This window comes from Diospyros lotus, chromosome 9 (genome assembly GCF_014633365.1).
Source record: "Diospyros lotus cultivar Yz01 chromosome 9, ASM1463336v1, whole genome shotgun sequence".
In the NCBI taxonomy this organism is placed as follows: Eukaryota; Viridiplantae; Streptophyta; class Magnoliopsida; order Ericales; family Ebenaceae; genus Diospyros; species Diospyros lotus.
In genome coordinates, this window is record NC_068346.1 from 29,150,785 (window position 1) to 29,167,507 (window position 16,723).

The 16,723-nt window shown below is 38.7% G+C and overlaps 1 protein-coding gene across 3 annotated transcripts in view; it reads right to left on the bottom strand.

Annotated features, from left to right (window-relative positions):
• The window catches only part of LOC127809775 (uncharacterized), a 90,109-nt gene that overhangs the window by 6,663 nt on the left and 66,723 nt on the right, over positions 1-16,723 (bottom strand). For all 3 annotated transcript variants that reach the window (XM_052348839.1, XM_052348838.1, XM_052348840.1), the window contains one exon: positions 7,060-7,125. In XM_052348839.1, the coding sequence (XP_052204799.1) occupies positions 7,060-7,125 (66 nt within the window). The remainder of the gene's footprint in view (positions 1-7,059; positions 7,126-16,723) is intronic.

Consider the following 16,723-nt stretch of genomic DNA (forward strand, 5'->3'; position numbering starts at 1 on the left):
TCTTGCAGCATTTGTCCTCAAGATGACCCAGTTTCTTATAAAAGGTACACTGTGGACGTGAAAGATTATTATTGTGTCCTCTATTTCCTCCAACGGTGGAAGCCTGAGATACAAAAGCTGAAGATTTGACTAGAGGAACAACATGAGAAGAAGAAGACATACCATGTGCACCTGTCATATTCAACAACTTTTCGAAAGAGTCCTTCATGGTAGGGTTAGCGGAGCTGGTCAAGATTTGATGTCTGATGGCATCAAACTCTGGTTTCAGACCGGAGAGAGCAATAACCATAAAAAACTTCTCTCGTTGAGCAATCTGTTCGGTACGAGATATAGTAAGAGGAAGAAGAGCATCAAATTCTTGTATGAGAGCCCGAACCTGCCCTAGATAAGATTCCATGGACGACTCCTGCTTGAGATTCTTGATATTAGAGACCACAGTGTACAAACGTTGGATGTCGTTTGTATAACACTCTTCAACTTCCTTCCACACATCAACACAAGTTTTAAAGGGGGCGAAAGAGCTGCATGATGGATGGATCAATAGGCTATCATAGGAGGCTATATAACTGGGCATCAACTTGTTCTCATCTCGCACGATTAGCTTCTGGCACACTTTCAGTCTTCGTGGTAAGATGATCCGCTTGACCTTGCCCTTTGAACCACATTTTGATAGAGGCTGCCTATGAGAGATAATTGGCAAACCCTATCAACTTGATAATGGTAATATTGGTTGTTCCAAGATTGGAGATAGCAAAGGATTGAGAGACAGTAGGGGCAACGGTAGAAACCGAAGCGGGAGTAGCACTGGTAGAAACCGCATCACTGGAGTCAGACATGACAAAGACTTTGACACTAGAAATAGCTTTTGGGGTCGGAGGCGGTTAGATCTGGAGAATCCGGTGAAAGAAGACTAGTGGACGCGCTATCACGTGGCGGCGCGTGGCTGGTCCGACAGAGGCGATTCTTCGATGGTTGGCCGATCTAGAGGCGGCGAACTCAAGGGTGGTGGCCGGACAGTGGGGTTTTGGTATGGGCAGTGACGGTTAGGGTTTAAAAGTAGCTGGAAAACGATACACAGTGACAGCTAGGGTTTTTTTTATCTCATCGGTGGCTCTGATACCATGTGAGAAAATAATTAGGAGAGAAAAACCTAAGGGATTAGCCTCTCTTAGCTTGTTATTTATAATTAGCATAATGTGCATTAAACCTATGAGCTTAATCTAATTACAAACACACATAATAATTATAATATATATTAATAATTCTAACAAAAATCAATTCCAAACAATAATTGACAATGGAACAAAATATTGCAATGAAGGCCATCCATGAAGATAGTCTAAGGATGAGCCTAAGGTTCCCCCCACCCCCTCACCCATTTGGGATGCAATTCTTGCAAGAGAACAAACTGGTACCAGCCTAATTACATCCCAATGGGTGGGCGCAACTAGTTGGGTTCTACGTCCCTTGCAAAGAACGAGGCATAGAGCCTAACATTGCACTACTCAATTGCTTCTTCCAGCAAAGAGACGTGAAGGGGTGAAAGGACTTTGTGGGGTTGCAAAAATCAAGGTCTAATTACCCACTATTCATCGAGTCCTTGTCGAAGGTGGACCACTTTGAATCTCAATAGATAGTGGTGAGGCCGGCACTAAACTGGTAAGGCCCTTGGTTTTAGTGCACTGAGGAGGCAAGGAAAAGAGATGCAATTAAGATGCCAGACGTTAAGTTAGTGATGCGGGCGAATCGAGCTAATGTTGATAGGCTATTAAGAGGAGGTCCAGTCGTTCTCTTTGATCTTTTCTTCGATCATCGTTTGAGGGATGCTGAGTGGTGCATTGTGGATAAAGGCAGTCCTTCAAGGCCAGTGGCACCCGAAAGGGCCAATCCTCAAGAAGAGCAAGGAGAAGAGGAAGAATATGAGGTGGCGGCAGACCTCGAGGGTGCTTGCTTACCTTCCCCTTTTTATGTTTTAGGCATTAGTTTATGTTTTTTGCATTTGCACTTTTTAGCTTTTCTTCGCATGTAAGTATTAACAGTGGTTTTTCTTTTGTGTTTACAGCAACTGATGTTTATGAGCCATGGCAAGGGCGAGGGTTGTTGAAAAGGAAAGACTAGCTTGCCAGGTGAGTGAGAGCAACAACAACAACAGCAGCAATAGCTAACACAACAAGAAGTTATTGAGGGTCGAGGGGAAGCCGAAGTCCCCTTGGTGAGGAGGAGAAATTAGAGGGTGCAAGTTGGCACTCGAGATGAAGCCAGCCCATCAAGCCAGCCGCCACCCATCGTGTTTCCTCCCTTACTAGAATCCCCTCAACCATTCAGCTGATCATATGGGTCGATAAGGGAGATGCCTCCTTCGTCTCCTCCCGATGCCACCATTCGAGAAACCTTTCAAGTTGCGGTGGAGGACGAGACATCCTCAAGGCTAGACGTGGCAACCTTAAAACGATATCACCAACAACATCGAGCTACTTGCATTGAGTTTCAGTTGATCATGAGCAATGCGCATCCACTCAAAACAATTCCAATAAATCAAGTTGATAGAACTGCCAGTATCCACGAGGATCCGTTCTATAGGAGGCTTGGCAATCACAACTGAGATGACAAGCGGGTCATCGTGTGGCATTAGAATGTTCCCTTAGCAATAGGCTCCTCATCAAGTGTCATATGAGCCACTAAGTCCACATGGAGGGATCGGTAGGCATATGCTTTTCTTACCGTTGACGAATCACCAACCAACGTCTCACCACCATATATGACGTGGATGTGCTCTTGCTTAGGTTTATTATTGATGGGGCCCCTATGTTTTTCCCCTTTGTTTCTGTTGTTGATTGCCCCACTGTTGATTGTCGTTATTTCCATTATTGTTGTTGTTCCTCCTCCACTGATTGTCGTGATTAAGTCTAGGAGGCCTTGTTGATTGTTCTGCCTCAGATCCCTTCTTTCCTCTTGGGGTCGTTTTGGATTGCCAAGAATAAACCAGTCCAATCTGCCTTCCCTGATGAGATATTCAATACGGTAGAAGAGACGGATTGAAATTGAGCGAGCTAGGCGATCCAACCCAGCAAGCAGAGCTAGGCAATCTTCGAGCAATGTGCAACTCGAAAATGAAGGCGAAGAAAAGGAATGCAGTTCTCGGCTCCAATTTGAAGGCAAATCAGAGCAAACGATTATTGACTACCATAGGGTGGCTTGGGCGATACCTACAGGTTAATTAGTGATTTCTAGCAATTCACAGCAATAGAGCCGATCAATTATCGGTTGATTGATTTTTGATGCTTCTTCGTTATTAATTTCCAACGGTGATTTTCGACTGTGATTCGAAGGTGATACCTACAGGTAGACTAGAATTGATCAATTGGCCAATTAGGTTTGCTGAACGAGAAGTAGCGAATCGAGGCAGATTTGAGAACTAGCTCGTTTGTTGATAGGCTGAAGCTGGTCAAGGCAGAAAGGCCACGAGCAATCGGCTGTGGCTGAAGCAAACACAGCCGACCCAATCGAAGTGGGCGTCACCGTCTTGAATGGTGAACTTGCACTCGCCCAACGAAAACTTGCACTCGCAGGAGGTAGAAAGCGACCTGGCAGTTGACAATGGAGGAAGCGACAAAGAAGACGACCTTGGGTGGCCGCGACCAGTAGATCCGAGCTCGGCAACGGCTGGGAAAAGCCAAAAGTTGCCGGATCCGAGCGTTAGCGGCCAATTGAGAGGCCAATAGAGAAGGCGCAGGCGGTCACGAGAAGGGCCTCACACGGAATGGATGGCTGGGATTCAATCAAGCTCTGATACCATCTTAGAAATAATCAAAGACAATTTGTCTTAATTGATTACAATGAGTAAGAATGGCATCCTCTTTTAAGGGGAGAATTTATAAACAAAAAAGGAAGAAAATAAACAAAATATTGACAACATCCTAATCTACATCCTTGACTTACTATATTTACATAATATTTACATAACATTTACATAAAACTTAAATCCTAGAATATTCTAGAATCAAGGACAAATCTTCCTTAATTTGAGCATATTTCCAGCAATATTTCAGCATGTTACATGAGCAGTTGCAGAAATTTGTGATGACACTAATTAAGAAGTATCATTACAACTTTCTCGTAAAATTCTTTGATGATTATCGCGAAAGTTTTAACAAAGAGGAATTTCTTAAAATGGAGTAGCCGAATGAGAAGTCAAGGTGGAGAGAAATTGATTCACTGCTTACCTCCAACATAGAGTGGAAAAAGTATATCGATTTAGGCGGAACTGACAAGGAAGGTGACTGTAAGAACAGTGCTAGTAGCAACATCAGAAATCCCGAGGGTTTGGTTCAAGGTGTGTGGGCAAAAGGAGAAGCGAAAGGAACACGTCAATCTGTTTGGAAAAGAAGTTCTTGATGAGGATGTTCCAAATGATAATCATGGAAGTCCTAAAGTAGAGCGGAATGATGCAGTCAGTTGGATGACAGGGATAACAGGACGCAACAAGGAGTTTCTGGAATTGAGAGGAATTCTCCTGTGCTAAGATGGAGAAGTTAGAAGAAGAAATAACCTCTCAAGATGCACCTACTGAAAGGCTGCAACGGAATAATGGGGAAACATTTGAGGAAGTGACCAAGGAAGCCAAGGCCAACTTGTTACCCCCGGAGGCTAGTGCATGGGCTAAAAGATTTGGTGGTGTCCCAGAATGAAAGTTTGTGGGAAATGGAATAGCATTGGATCAGGAAAATCTGACTGAAAGACTATCAATCTATACGGATATTGGAGTTCTTAAGGACATTGTTCTATTGCCTTTGATCCTGGACAATGCTGAGGATTCAATTGATAAGTAGGTTGTAAATCAAGTTGGGAAAGATGATCGTGATGGGGGTCATATGGCAGCCATTGAGGAACCATTGGTTGGGATTGAAGTTGGAGCAACTCCTAATTCTAATGCTCACAAACAACCTTGGTCTGAGTATCGAAGGCAAGAGTACAATTCTCCATTGCTGCAATTCCAGGATGTTGTTGATATTTTTATAACAAAGCATGGCCATGGGTTGAAAGGGAAGACAATAACTACAACTATGGATGTAGATCTGCCACCCTTACTTGTATTAAACAATAATGAACTAATAACGAAGGTCACGGACACAGATAGTCTTTATGTTGGACTCCAAGATTCAGCTACTAAGTATGTCTATTCGGAAGTTGTTGATCATGTCCTTAGATTGGAGATTAAACTTGATGGGACAACTATTAGCAGGGATGGTTGAATTGAGCTTGAATTTGATAAAGTTTCTCCTATGGAAGTTTTGGGACAACTTAGGCCTGGAATTGATCCTAGGAACCTAAGAACAAAGAAGAAGAGGCTTAGAAGGAGTAAGAAGGAAAGAGGAATGAAACAAATTGACAAAACAAGCATTGGATGACGAGCTATGGCTACGTGCTACAAGTTCTAAGGGACAAGAACTCTCTCAAGGAGGGGAGAATTGTCATAACCCAAGGAACAATAAAGGGACAATATGGTAATAGACTAATAATAGTTGTTAAGAGATATTTTAGCAATTGGTTGAGAACACATGGGTGAGTTGTGTATGCTATTAGGAGTTAGATATGCCTATATAAGGCTGCTATAAACAGATGGGATTTTTCATGTTTGAAATGACAAATGAAAATCTGATTTCTCTCTCTAGAATTCTCTCCCTCTAATTTCTTCCCTTTATTTTGTTTTCCCTCTCCTTGCTACTCTCTATAATCTTCCCCATTTCTCGCTCCAATTTGCTTCCCTATCCGTCTAATTCCCCCTTTGATTTCTCTCAATTCCCTATCAAACCCTAGGTACATGACACTAAAACACTATCCATATCTAAATTGGCCACTACAAAACCACAGCTAGTTGAAGCTCTAGAAGCTATGAAGCTGTACGAAGACAACAAAAAAAAAACTAGTTTATGTGGGAAGTCAACTATCACCTCAAGAACAACAAGAGGTCGTCCAATGATTGCGCGCCAATACTAATATCTTTGCATGGACACCTACTGATAATTTATCGACTCTCAAATGATCTCCCCCCATATGAACATAAGGCCTGGAGCAAAGCCTGTCAAGCAATCGAAACGAAACATTGTACCCGACAGCCTATCGGCCCTCAAAGAGGAAGCCAATAATCTCCTAAAGGCCTGATTTATTTGTGAAGTCTACCCGATTGGCTCGCCAATATTGTGATGGTGAAGAAGCATGATAGGCTATGGCATGTGTGTAGACTTCACAAATCTCAATAAAGCTTACCAAAAGGATTCTTATCCCTTGCCCTGAATCGATCGACTGGTGGACAAAACATCTAGCCACGAAATGCTAAGTTTCTGTTGGATTTATTTGTTGTAAAATTTGTTGGATAATCAATCCCACAATCTATGGGATTGATTATAATCAATCTTAATTGTTGGGATTGATTGGGTGATGTAAATTAGTAATTGATGTAATTAGGATTACTTCTTTTTTCCTTAGTTATAGGGATTTGATTGATTTCTTTCTCTTATATATATTGTAATCAAGTGAAAGAGAATGAATATACCAAGTTCTCTTACAATTTTTCATAGTATCCATGCAATCCTAGATGCCTCCTGTTCTTCTCACAATCGTCCAAGGTCAATTTTTTATCTACTGCTTTTTCCGACAGCATTGCACTGCTTATTCTCAAATATTCATCAATTGTCCTAGCCTTTATTTTATTCTCGACAGGAACATCAGATTGCAAACATGTCAAACACCAACAAATCCTAATCTAAATACAATTTCTAAAATCAAAATAGGAAACTTATCAGAATATCCCTATCACATAGGCATCACAAACACCATTATTATATCCATGACTTTTTGGGAGGCATTGAATATTCTATTTTAGCACTGTAGCAAGCAACATAAGTCCACCTTTCTGGATGCTGTGTAGAGAATGTTGTAAGATGATGGGACATCATAGCAGATTTTCTGAATAAAATATAGGTGAAAGCAGAAGTCCACCTTATAATATGCCTTATTTCAAAGACTCAGAAAATAGAAAAGTTAGCAGATCAAGCAAACCTTTTTCAATTGAGCTTCAAGTTCATTTCTTTGTTTCTCTAGTTCGGAAATCTCCGCTACCAGCTCCTGGAAATTAACAGAAAAAAACAAGTTACGATTTGCCTCACAAGCAAATAGAACACCAACAAATGCATCCTGTGTGCCTGAAGTGACAATGGTATCATCTCCATATATAGAGTGCAAAAAAATCACAAGCGAGATTTTCCTATAATCTTTTCTTGAATGTATACGTTGAATTAGGTAACCATCACAGTAATTTGTCTATCACTAGTACCCCTTTTTCCTCTCTATTTACTATTTAGTAATTGTTGGAGAGATTACTTGAGCTTGTTTCTGTTAGAATACTCGAGATTGTTTTTTGTTATCTATTTACTTAGTGTATGCTGTTAGTATGTTGTTATATGCAGTGATGTGGTTTTTGTTATAGTGGTTAGGCACGGTTGTATATAAGCTCGATGAGCTTTCATTGTATGTGTTGGAAAAACATTTTATTCATTTCTGAGAAGTAAAGTTCAGAGATCGCTCTCTTCTTCTCTCTTGTGCCCTAGATTTCTATTGCCCTAACCTACTTTACAGTTATTATTATTATTAATTTTTTGTTTTCAAGGGCTGGGGTTAGGGGGAGGATAAGTAACAATATCACAAAACAACAACCTTAAAAGGGAGAAACCTGTAAAAAGAATCAGAAGAACACAACCAAAGGAAAAAAAAAAGAGAAAGAACTAAGTACAGCTTTAGTTCTATTAATATAGTACTCCAAGCATAGCTATTTAATTTGTGGGGAAAGAGGAGGAGGACCAAGTTAGGTTGTCCTCTCACATTATGTTTTCAATTGCATGTCTATAGTATTCCCTAAATTTGAAGTCTTTGACCAGAAATGTGCCATACACATTCGGGTATAACCCTTTAGCAACGTGATGCATTAGCCAAGCACAGTGAAAGGGAGTTCAGGTCGCTGCATTTGAACACAGATAGTGTTAAATCTACGAGGGTTCTCGTATTTTTCATGAACAAGTGGGAATAAAGTAGTTGGTTCAGGAACAGCGATTTAAGGATTGAATCATGAAATGTTGGAACTGACAAATTTTAAAAAGTGGTGGATTTGATAATCAAGAGCAGAATTAACATTATTTACCTCCAAGAGATAAGATGAGTTGGTGAGAAGGCTAAAATTTTGACCGAGCCTGCATATAAACTTTAGTAATAAGGAAAGGATTGTACAAGGAATGGAATAATAGTCCAGTTTACATAGCATTTTAGAGAAATAATTAATGAGAGAAATTCTCATTTTTTAGGTGATTTTATAAAAAATTAGTTGGTTAAATTATGTAATGAGGACATGAGGTTGAGTGGACTACGAAAGAGGACAGAAATGCCTCACTGGTGACTGATTGTCAATTTATTGTCATAATCAAATTACCCATGAACTATAGTATATAGATCTAACTTTGCACGTGTTGATTTTTACAAGGAGGTGGTGCAAAGTAGAATTGAAGCCATTGAGGATCGCTGCCAAGGCTATACCTGAAATCAGTGGAGGCTTTGTGGAGGTATAATTTTTGTTTGATTTTCCGTTCATGGGCTTTAAAATGTTTCTAGGACTCTAGGATATGCATATACCATTGCATGTGTGTCGTGGCATGAAAATGTGAAAAACCATGGGTCAAATAGCATGCATGTCTTGGCTATGAAGAACCAAAACTAGGGGGTCTTTTTATGTTATGTTAAATCATCATAATTTTGTTCACATAGAGGTTTTTTGATTATTTGGGTCATTATAATATAGGGATGCATGTTCCTACATGGGGCATTATGAGTTTATTGAAACTGTAGTGCCTATGTTGAATGTGGCTAAATCAGTTTTAGTCTCATGATAGGTGCACTGCATTGAAAAGATCAAGGCTGGAAGTTGATTCACGAACAACGGAAAAAGAGCCCCAACAACTTACTAAGGCTACCCTAGAGACTAAGGTACCTTGGGAGGTAAGAACCGTACCTCATATAGAGATAATGAGGCATGTTTGAGGTTACCGAGTCATTTCGTTTTAGTTTATGAACTTGCTTGTGTAGGGTATGTGCCTTAAGAGAGGGCTATGATTTTAGTTTGCTTTGAACCATGCAAGTATTGTGAGCTAATGTTATGACTTGGTGTCCTATTGTTGGTCATGCAGAGAGCACGAGAAACAAGGAGATGAGCTCAAAGGATTGAGGTCACAAGCCACTAAGAAAGGTATAATCCTGGTTTACATACCTTTAGTGGAGAAATAATGTGCTTTAAGAAAGAAAAAATAACTAAAAATAACCTAGAAGTGAGGTTACATCTAATTAAGTCACCAGGGTCTAGTCATTGAAGGTGACTTATAAGTTATCTACACTTTTAACGGGTCATGGAGAACCAAGGAAGCGGAAAAAATGAGGTAAGGAGAGCCTAATGAGATAGTCCAGAGTGGGGACTGTGTTAAGAAGTGTAAGATAGAGTATGTTGCATTCATTTGCATTTAGTGACTATAACGTCAGTGCATTATAGAGATAGTGTATTTGAAGAATCACAGAAAGTAGAGAAGAAAGACGAGATAAAAAGGAGAAGCTGCAAAAGAAGAAGAAGAAACCAAGAAGAAGAGAAAAACTCCGAGAGAGGAGAAATTCAAGAAAGCGAAATCATATAATCATTCATCAAAATCTGAACAAAAGATCACATTACGTTACCTATTTATAGGCAATTAAAATATAACCTATCTCAAAGATAACAATCTAATCAAAATAAGATTTTAATTTCTAAATCAAATATAACTCTATGTAAGCCCTAAATCAAATAAAATTCTATCATCTAACAACTTTGATAAATCAAAATAAAAGAAGAAACAAGATAAATAATTCTTATCATTCTCCCCCCAATGGTAGAAAAATTGTCCTTAAGTTTTGTATATGCTCAAACGATCTTCTGGTGCCACTTATGATACAAGTCGCGTCACTAGACACAAGATTTTGTCATCGTCAACATCAACTAACCTAAAGTAGGAAGGGCTTGTTGTTGGCATATCTATATCTCATTGTTGCCTGTATTACTCTAGTGGGGCAAGGCTAAACAAGGGTGATGGTTGGTTAAAAATCTTAACGTAGGCAAAATCGGGAGGATCTGCCCAATGAGCAAGAAAGAATTGTGTTTGTCCATCCTTGGGACAAAAATACTTATCCAAAATAATGTCAAATTTAAATTTTGTGTGCATGGTAGAAAGATAATGGAACTGGGACTTAAGTTGGCTAGGAGGGATAGAAAGATAATGGTAGCCAAGTCAAGATGGAATTGGGTTAAGACAAAAAAGTGGATCGTCTCAAACTACATTTAGGTTAGAAGAAACAAATGGGCACAGTGAAATCGGGTTGTGACCGAGGGCTTTCAAACAGGTTTTGATTTCTGTTGGAAAGTCTAAACTCCAAAAACTCTAGAAAATTGATGATTGTTGATAGGAATGGAAAGATGTTGATGAAAAACTTAGAATTGTGTTTTTCTCTAATACTAAATTTGATGCCGGTCAACAAAGAATCATAGAAAGTTGAAGAGAGAGAACTGATTAAGAGGAAAGAAAATAAGCCAAGAAGGAAACAAAATCCAAGGAGAGAGAGAGAGAGAGAGAGAGGAGAGAAACTCAAGATAGGAAAATCATATTATTCAATCATCCAAAGCTGCATAAAAGAACAGAACAGTACATGTCTTATATCAGCAATGAAAAGATAAACCTATTAAGAAGATAATAACGAATCAAAATATGGTTCTCATTTCTAAATCAAATATAACTCTATCTAATACCTAAATCAAATATAGTCCTATCGTCTAACAAACTATGATAAATCAAAATAGAACAAGATAAGTAGATCCCACAACAAGATAAAACCTAATCTCTAAAATCAAACAATAGAAAACATCTCAAAATATCCCTATTAGTATTATAGTGCCGACAAGTTTGATGTGTTATCATGAGTTGCCATGGAATGCATGGTAAAGCATCGTCAAGAGATAGTGTCACGACCACAAGGATATAATAGTAATTATTTATTATATGTAATTCCTTTTGGTTGTACTTTACTGTCGTAGTAGTTGTATCTTTCAATTGTATTACAACTGTGTCAAATCCGAAATCTGACAGTGAGAATTCTCTTTAATTAAGAGAGAAACTCGCGAAAATTGAGGGGGAAAGTAGAGTTGAGAATTGGGAGGGAAAAGTTAGAGAGAATGGAAAGAGAGTTTTGAGAGGGAAAGACTGATTCAATTATCCAAAAGTGATTACAATTGAGCTGAAGCAGGGTAGTTATACTGCTCAGCTGGGAATAGGCGCCAAAACGGTTGCCCAAGTCCCTTCTAGAATCAGCAACTTGCCTACCCACTTGTAGACAGTTAGCTTTGCCGCACATGCTGCCAGCAAGCTAAATCCTCTCCTAATCAAACGAAATAGCTATGACTATAGCTACTAATTATTACAATGTATTCAATGTAACGTTTAGCAGCTAGCAGCTAGGTACGTGACAAACTGAAAGGATAGAATTAGCTCTGATAGGCTAAACCCGTTAGAGAATAGATATTGTTGAATGATAAAAGAAATCAGTCTCTCTCAACTTCTTTGATCTCTCTCCTGATTCCCTCTTATTCTCTCCCAATCCTCTTTGTTCTGTCTTATTTCCCCCTTAATTCTTCTGATTTCTCCCTCCATTTATGTTCTCTCTCCCTCAGTTTCTTCCAAATTCCTTTTAAAACCCTAAGTCAAACTTAGGTTCATGACATTTGGTATTAGAGCCAATTGATTCTCAACTGTGATTCTAGCAAATTCTTAACAGCTGATCCTCGGTTGCTACATTGTGATATAGGGGAAACGGTGAAGCTGATCTAGAGGCAACTTTTAAGAGGCTGTAATGGTGCCACTTCAGTCACAAAAAGTTGTGAATTGAGGCGATTCTTGGCTGATTGATCTTAGGTGACCTTTAGCAGTTGATCCAGAGTGGCTGGATCTCGATTACTAAATTGTGATTGAAGTGAATCAAGAAGGCAACTGCTGGAAGCTGTTTCCTGCGCGATTCCTGATCATAAGCAATAGCTGGTCATAGGCAGTTCTTCGCAGTGATTGGAAATGATAATTTTGAAGTGAACGAACTGAGGAAATGGCATCAACTAGAGATGATTTGAAAATCTTAAAAAGAAGTGTAAAGTCATTTGAGAAAACATTCGACGAAGGTTTTGCTAACATCAACTGAAAGCTGGACGAAATTGAGATTCTGTTTTCAAAAAAGTTTCAGGTCAACATACAAGTAGATCTTTATTCAAGATCCATAGCAAAACCTATAACAGTAAGAGTTGGAATCCTACCTAAGACTTCTGATCTGCAAGAAGTTGATGAATTTCCTACAATGGATCAGGAAATTCATAATGACAAGAAAGGAATTGAAGTTGTCGAAAACGTCAATGGTACATTATTGGAAGAGAAATTTGTTGAAATGAATTATGTTACACTTGTGAAGAAACCAAAAGAAAAGCTAATAAATCAAGATATGCCTATTGAGAGGTTGCAAGAGAAAAATGAGGAATTATTCGATGGACTGATTGAGAAAGAAAAATTCATTACATTACCCCTGGCACTTAGTCCATTGTCTGAGGGACTGGCTAATGTTCAGGACTGGAACCTTGGGAGGAACGGTCTTGAGAAAAAAGATTCTAAAAATATTGTTCCTTTGCTTTTGAATCCAAAGAAGGATGAGGACTCCATTGTTTTGGTTCAATCAGGCATCAAGAAGGTTAAGACAATTCCAGCAGGAGAATGTCTTACTACTGTTCTCAATAATTTTGATCCTGAACAATATGACAATCTTGCTGTCATTTCAAATGGTGAAGACTAGTTTCTGATGCTAGTGTTAGCAGAGGAGGAACAATTGAAGCAGCTAGAATAGAAGAACTGTTATATGGTTCAGAGGAGGAAGGAAGAGCAGGTTGTTTCCGGAATACTTATTGTTAAAACTCACTGGCACAATTACTGCATGAAGGTCCAGGAAATTATTTGAATTTATAGATCAATTGGAGAAGAGAGCTTTGTCATGGGGATCTTCGAGGACTACAATTTACATTTGTAGGAAAAGTAAAAGAGAAGGAACATACAAGCGAAGAGGAATAGGCCTAGAAGGAGAAAGAAGGAAAGAAAGATAAATTAGATAATGAAAGCAGGGATTAGATGAAGAACAGTGGCCAGATGCTCTAAGTTCTTAGGGAAATGAACTCTCTCAATGATGGGGGAACTGTCACGACCCCAATGATATAATAGTAATTATGTATTATATGTAATTCTTTTTAGTTGTATTTTGTTGTTGGTAGTAGTTGCACCTTTCAGTTGTATTGTAACTGAAAGGATAGAATAGCCTATAAATAAGCTAAATCAATTAGAGAATAGATATTGTTGAATGATAATAGAAATATGTTTCTCTCTCAGCTCTTCTCTGATTCTTCTCCCGATTCCCTTTTATTCTCTCGCAATCCTCTCTATTCTGTCTGATTTCCCCCTTAGTTCTTCTGATTTCTCCCTTCATTTTTGTTCTCTCTCCCTCAGTTTATTCCAACTTCCTTTTAGAACCCTAGGTCAAACCTAGGTTCATGACAGATGATTGACAACGGCAATGATAATCAATGGATAGTGATAGAGACAGTAATCTAGTTTTGGGCAACAAGCTTGGAAGTTGTCCTTTGCTCAGTATTAGCATACTAAGACTCAATATGAGTATCGAGGTGGATCGATGTCCACGATGGTGAAGCAAGCACTTTGGCCAAGTTGCTTCACACCCTTGTCAATTATGAAGTTGTCTTAGAGTTGTGCATCTAGTTTTATAGATAGTCAGATCAAGATTCTCACTAGTTCCCAGTGATTGCCATGTTGGAAAGGAAATGGTATCTAAGGGAGTATCTAGAGGCTTGGCGTAAGATTTGAGTCATGAGAATTATCATTTTATTATAATCTTCCATCAAACTATACAATGTTGCACGTGTTCCCATAGGTAGGCCCTACTAAGTGCAAGCACTAATATTTTCCTTTCTATATATGTGTTTAAATGTATGCAAGTTTGGTTGAGGAGAAGAGTAAGGGAGAGAGTATTAAGGATCCAATTCAGACGAGTTATACCCAAACCGCCACAAGTTTGACTAGTGAAAAACTAATGTATAGTGCATGTCCTATAGCATTATACTTATTTTGGATGAATGTAATCTAGCTTGAGGCCAGCCTCCAAAGTGGATAACTTTATGAAGCCAAAGGCTTGTTTCAAATGCAAGATGTATGCCGGTTGAAGGTATGTGTTGGAATCTCGGGTAAAAGAGGGCTGGCAAGATAACTGTTACAACTATAAACATATGGTTATTATGGAAAGGTTGGAATTTGTGGTGCAAGTCTGTAAATGGCAGATTCTATGGAGGCAACCAAGGAAGACAACAAAGCAATCAAATCTAAAGAATCATGAATGTATATGAGCTGTAACTAGGATGATTCTTGTATATACTTTCCTTATGTATTCTTTCTTTTTGTTTAAGATTTCTAAGCTGTAAATTATGAGGTTATAAATAGAAAATAATCCAAAGGGGCAAGGTATTTTTACCTACAATTTCAAAACCTAGTTGTTGTTATTCTTACATGGTATCAGAGCCACAACTAGGCTAGGCACAAAAAAGACAATAGTTTGAGTGAAAATGTCCCAAGAGGAGGTTAGATCATCCAGTGTTACAGGGGCTGTGGTGCCTACTAAGGGGCCTAAAACTACAATTCCTTCCAAAAATCCATCCTTGCTTATTAATCTAGTAAAAACAGATGGCAGTAACTATCTAGCCACGTCCTACTCCTGCAAATTGTTAACCAAGCCCGAGGATTAGAATACTACATCTCTGGCATGAAAACTCAAAAAATTGGCGCTAGAGATGTACAAGCTTGACAATGGGAGATAGAGTACTCCCTTGTGATGTCTTGGCTGATCAATTTAATGTATCCAAACATGGCCAAGGGGTATCCACTGCTAGATACAATAGGGAAGACTTGGAATGTTGTTTCACAAACCTACTCTCAAGTCGAACATGATGCACAAGGTACATGAAACTAAACAAGGTGAGTGGTCAATTTCTCAATACTATGTTGAATTAAATAGTCTATGGCAAGAGTTGGATTATTATTAATATTTCCGGGTGGAATGTTCTATTGATGCTTCTAAGATACAAAAAATGATTGATAAAGAGAGGGTATTTGATTTTTTAGTTGGGTTAAATGTAGAGTTTGACCAAATAAGGGTTCAGATCTTAGGAAGGGAGCCTTTTTCGACCTTGAAGCAAGCTTATTCCTATGTTCATCAAGAAGAGAGCAGAAGGAGTGTTATGCTCCAGCTTGCTACAACAAACAGCCATAATGGTGAAACCATCACTTGACAGAACCCCTACCAGCCATCAAAGTATCAATAAAAATCGGCTAAGGTGTGAATATTGTGGAAAACCTAGGCATACAAAGGAGACTTGCTAGTCTTTACATGGTAGACCTACTGATAAGGGGCCACAACCAAAACCTAAAAAGGCTAGTCTCTCAATGGAAGAACTGGTTTTCATACAGTAGCTGATGAATAAGATGAAAATGGACTCAAATACCCCTTCTACATCTGACTATGCCCAAGCAGGTACAACAAGTAGTGCTCCTACTCAAGGTACTATTACAACAATCTATTCCTCAAATTCTATAGAACAACCAACCTAAATCATAGATTTTGGGCCTTAAACCCACATGACTAGTTTATCTAATTCTTACTTAACCTAAACCCCATGTTCCAATAGGAAAAATGTTAGAATTGCAAATAGTACTCTCTCTTCTATTTTTGGAAAAGGGACTATTAACTGCAACAAAAATCTCTACCGGTCATTTGTTCTTTATGTTCCTAATTTTGCAAATAACTTGTTATCTGTAAGTTCCATTACAAATTCCCTAACCTGTAAAATTAACTTTTCCCCTGCATTGTGTTTTCCAAGAGGTGAGCAAAGGGAAAGCAATTGGCTCTGATAGACTGGTTGATGGCTTGTACTTGTTGGATAATAAATCATTCTCTCAGCCTAAAGATTAAGCCCTAAGGTTAACCAACTAACCTCAGTTGAGAAGGAGCTAATGCAATGGCGTCAAAGATTAGACCATCCTTCTTTTTTAGTGATAGGGAAGATTATTCCTAGTATGAGTAAACAATGTAGTAATACCAGTATATTTTGCGAAGCTTGTGAGTTTGGTAAACACACAAGAAGTACTTACCCTATACTTAATAAAAGGAGTCCTAAGCCTTTCATGATTGTCCATTCAAATGTTTGGGGACCTAGTACCGTTAAAACACTAGTTGGATACAGGTGGTTCATTACCTTTATAGATTGTTTTAGTCGAACAACTTGAGTTTATCTTATGACACACATAAAAGTGAGGCTGGTTATTGTTTCAAGTCATTTCACAAGATGGTAACTACTTTGTTCAATACAAAAATTCTAGTTTTCAGAAGTGATAATGGCTTAGAATATAAGGATACTATTTTCCAATACTAACTCCGAGATAAGGGAATCATACACCAAACTAGTTGTGTTGATACCCTTGCTCAAAATGGTGTAGCAAAGAGGAGAAATAGACATCTTTTG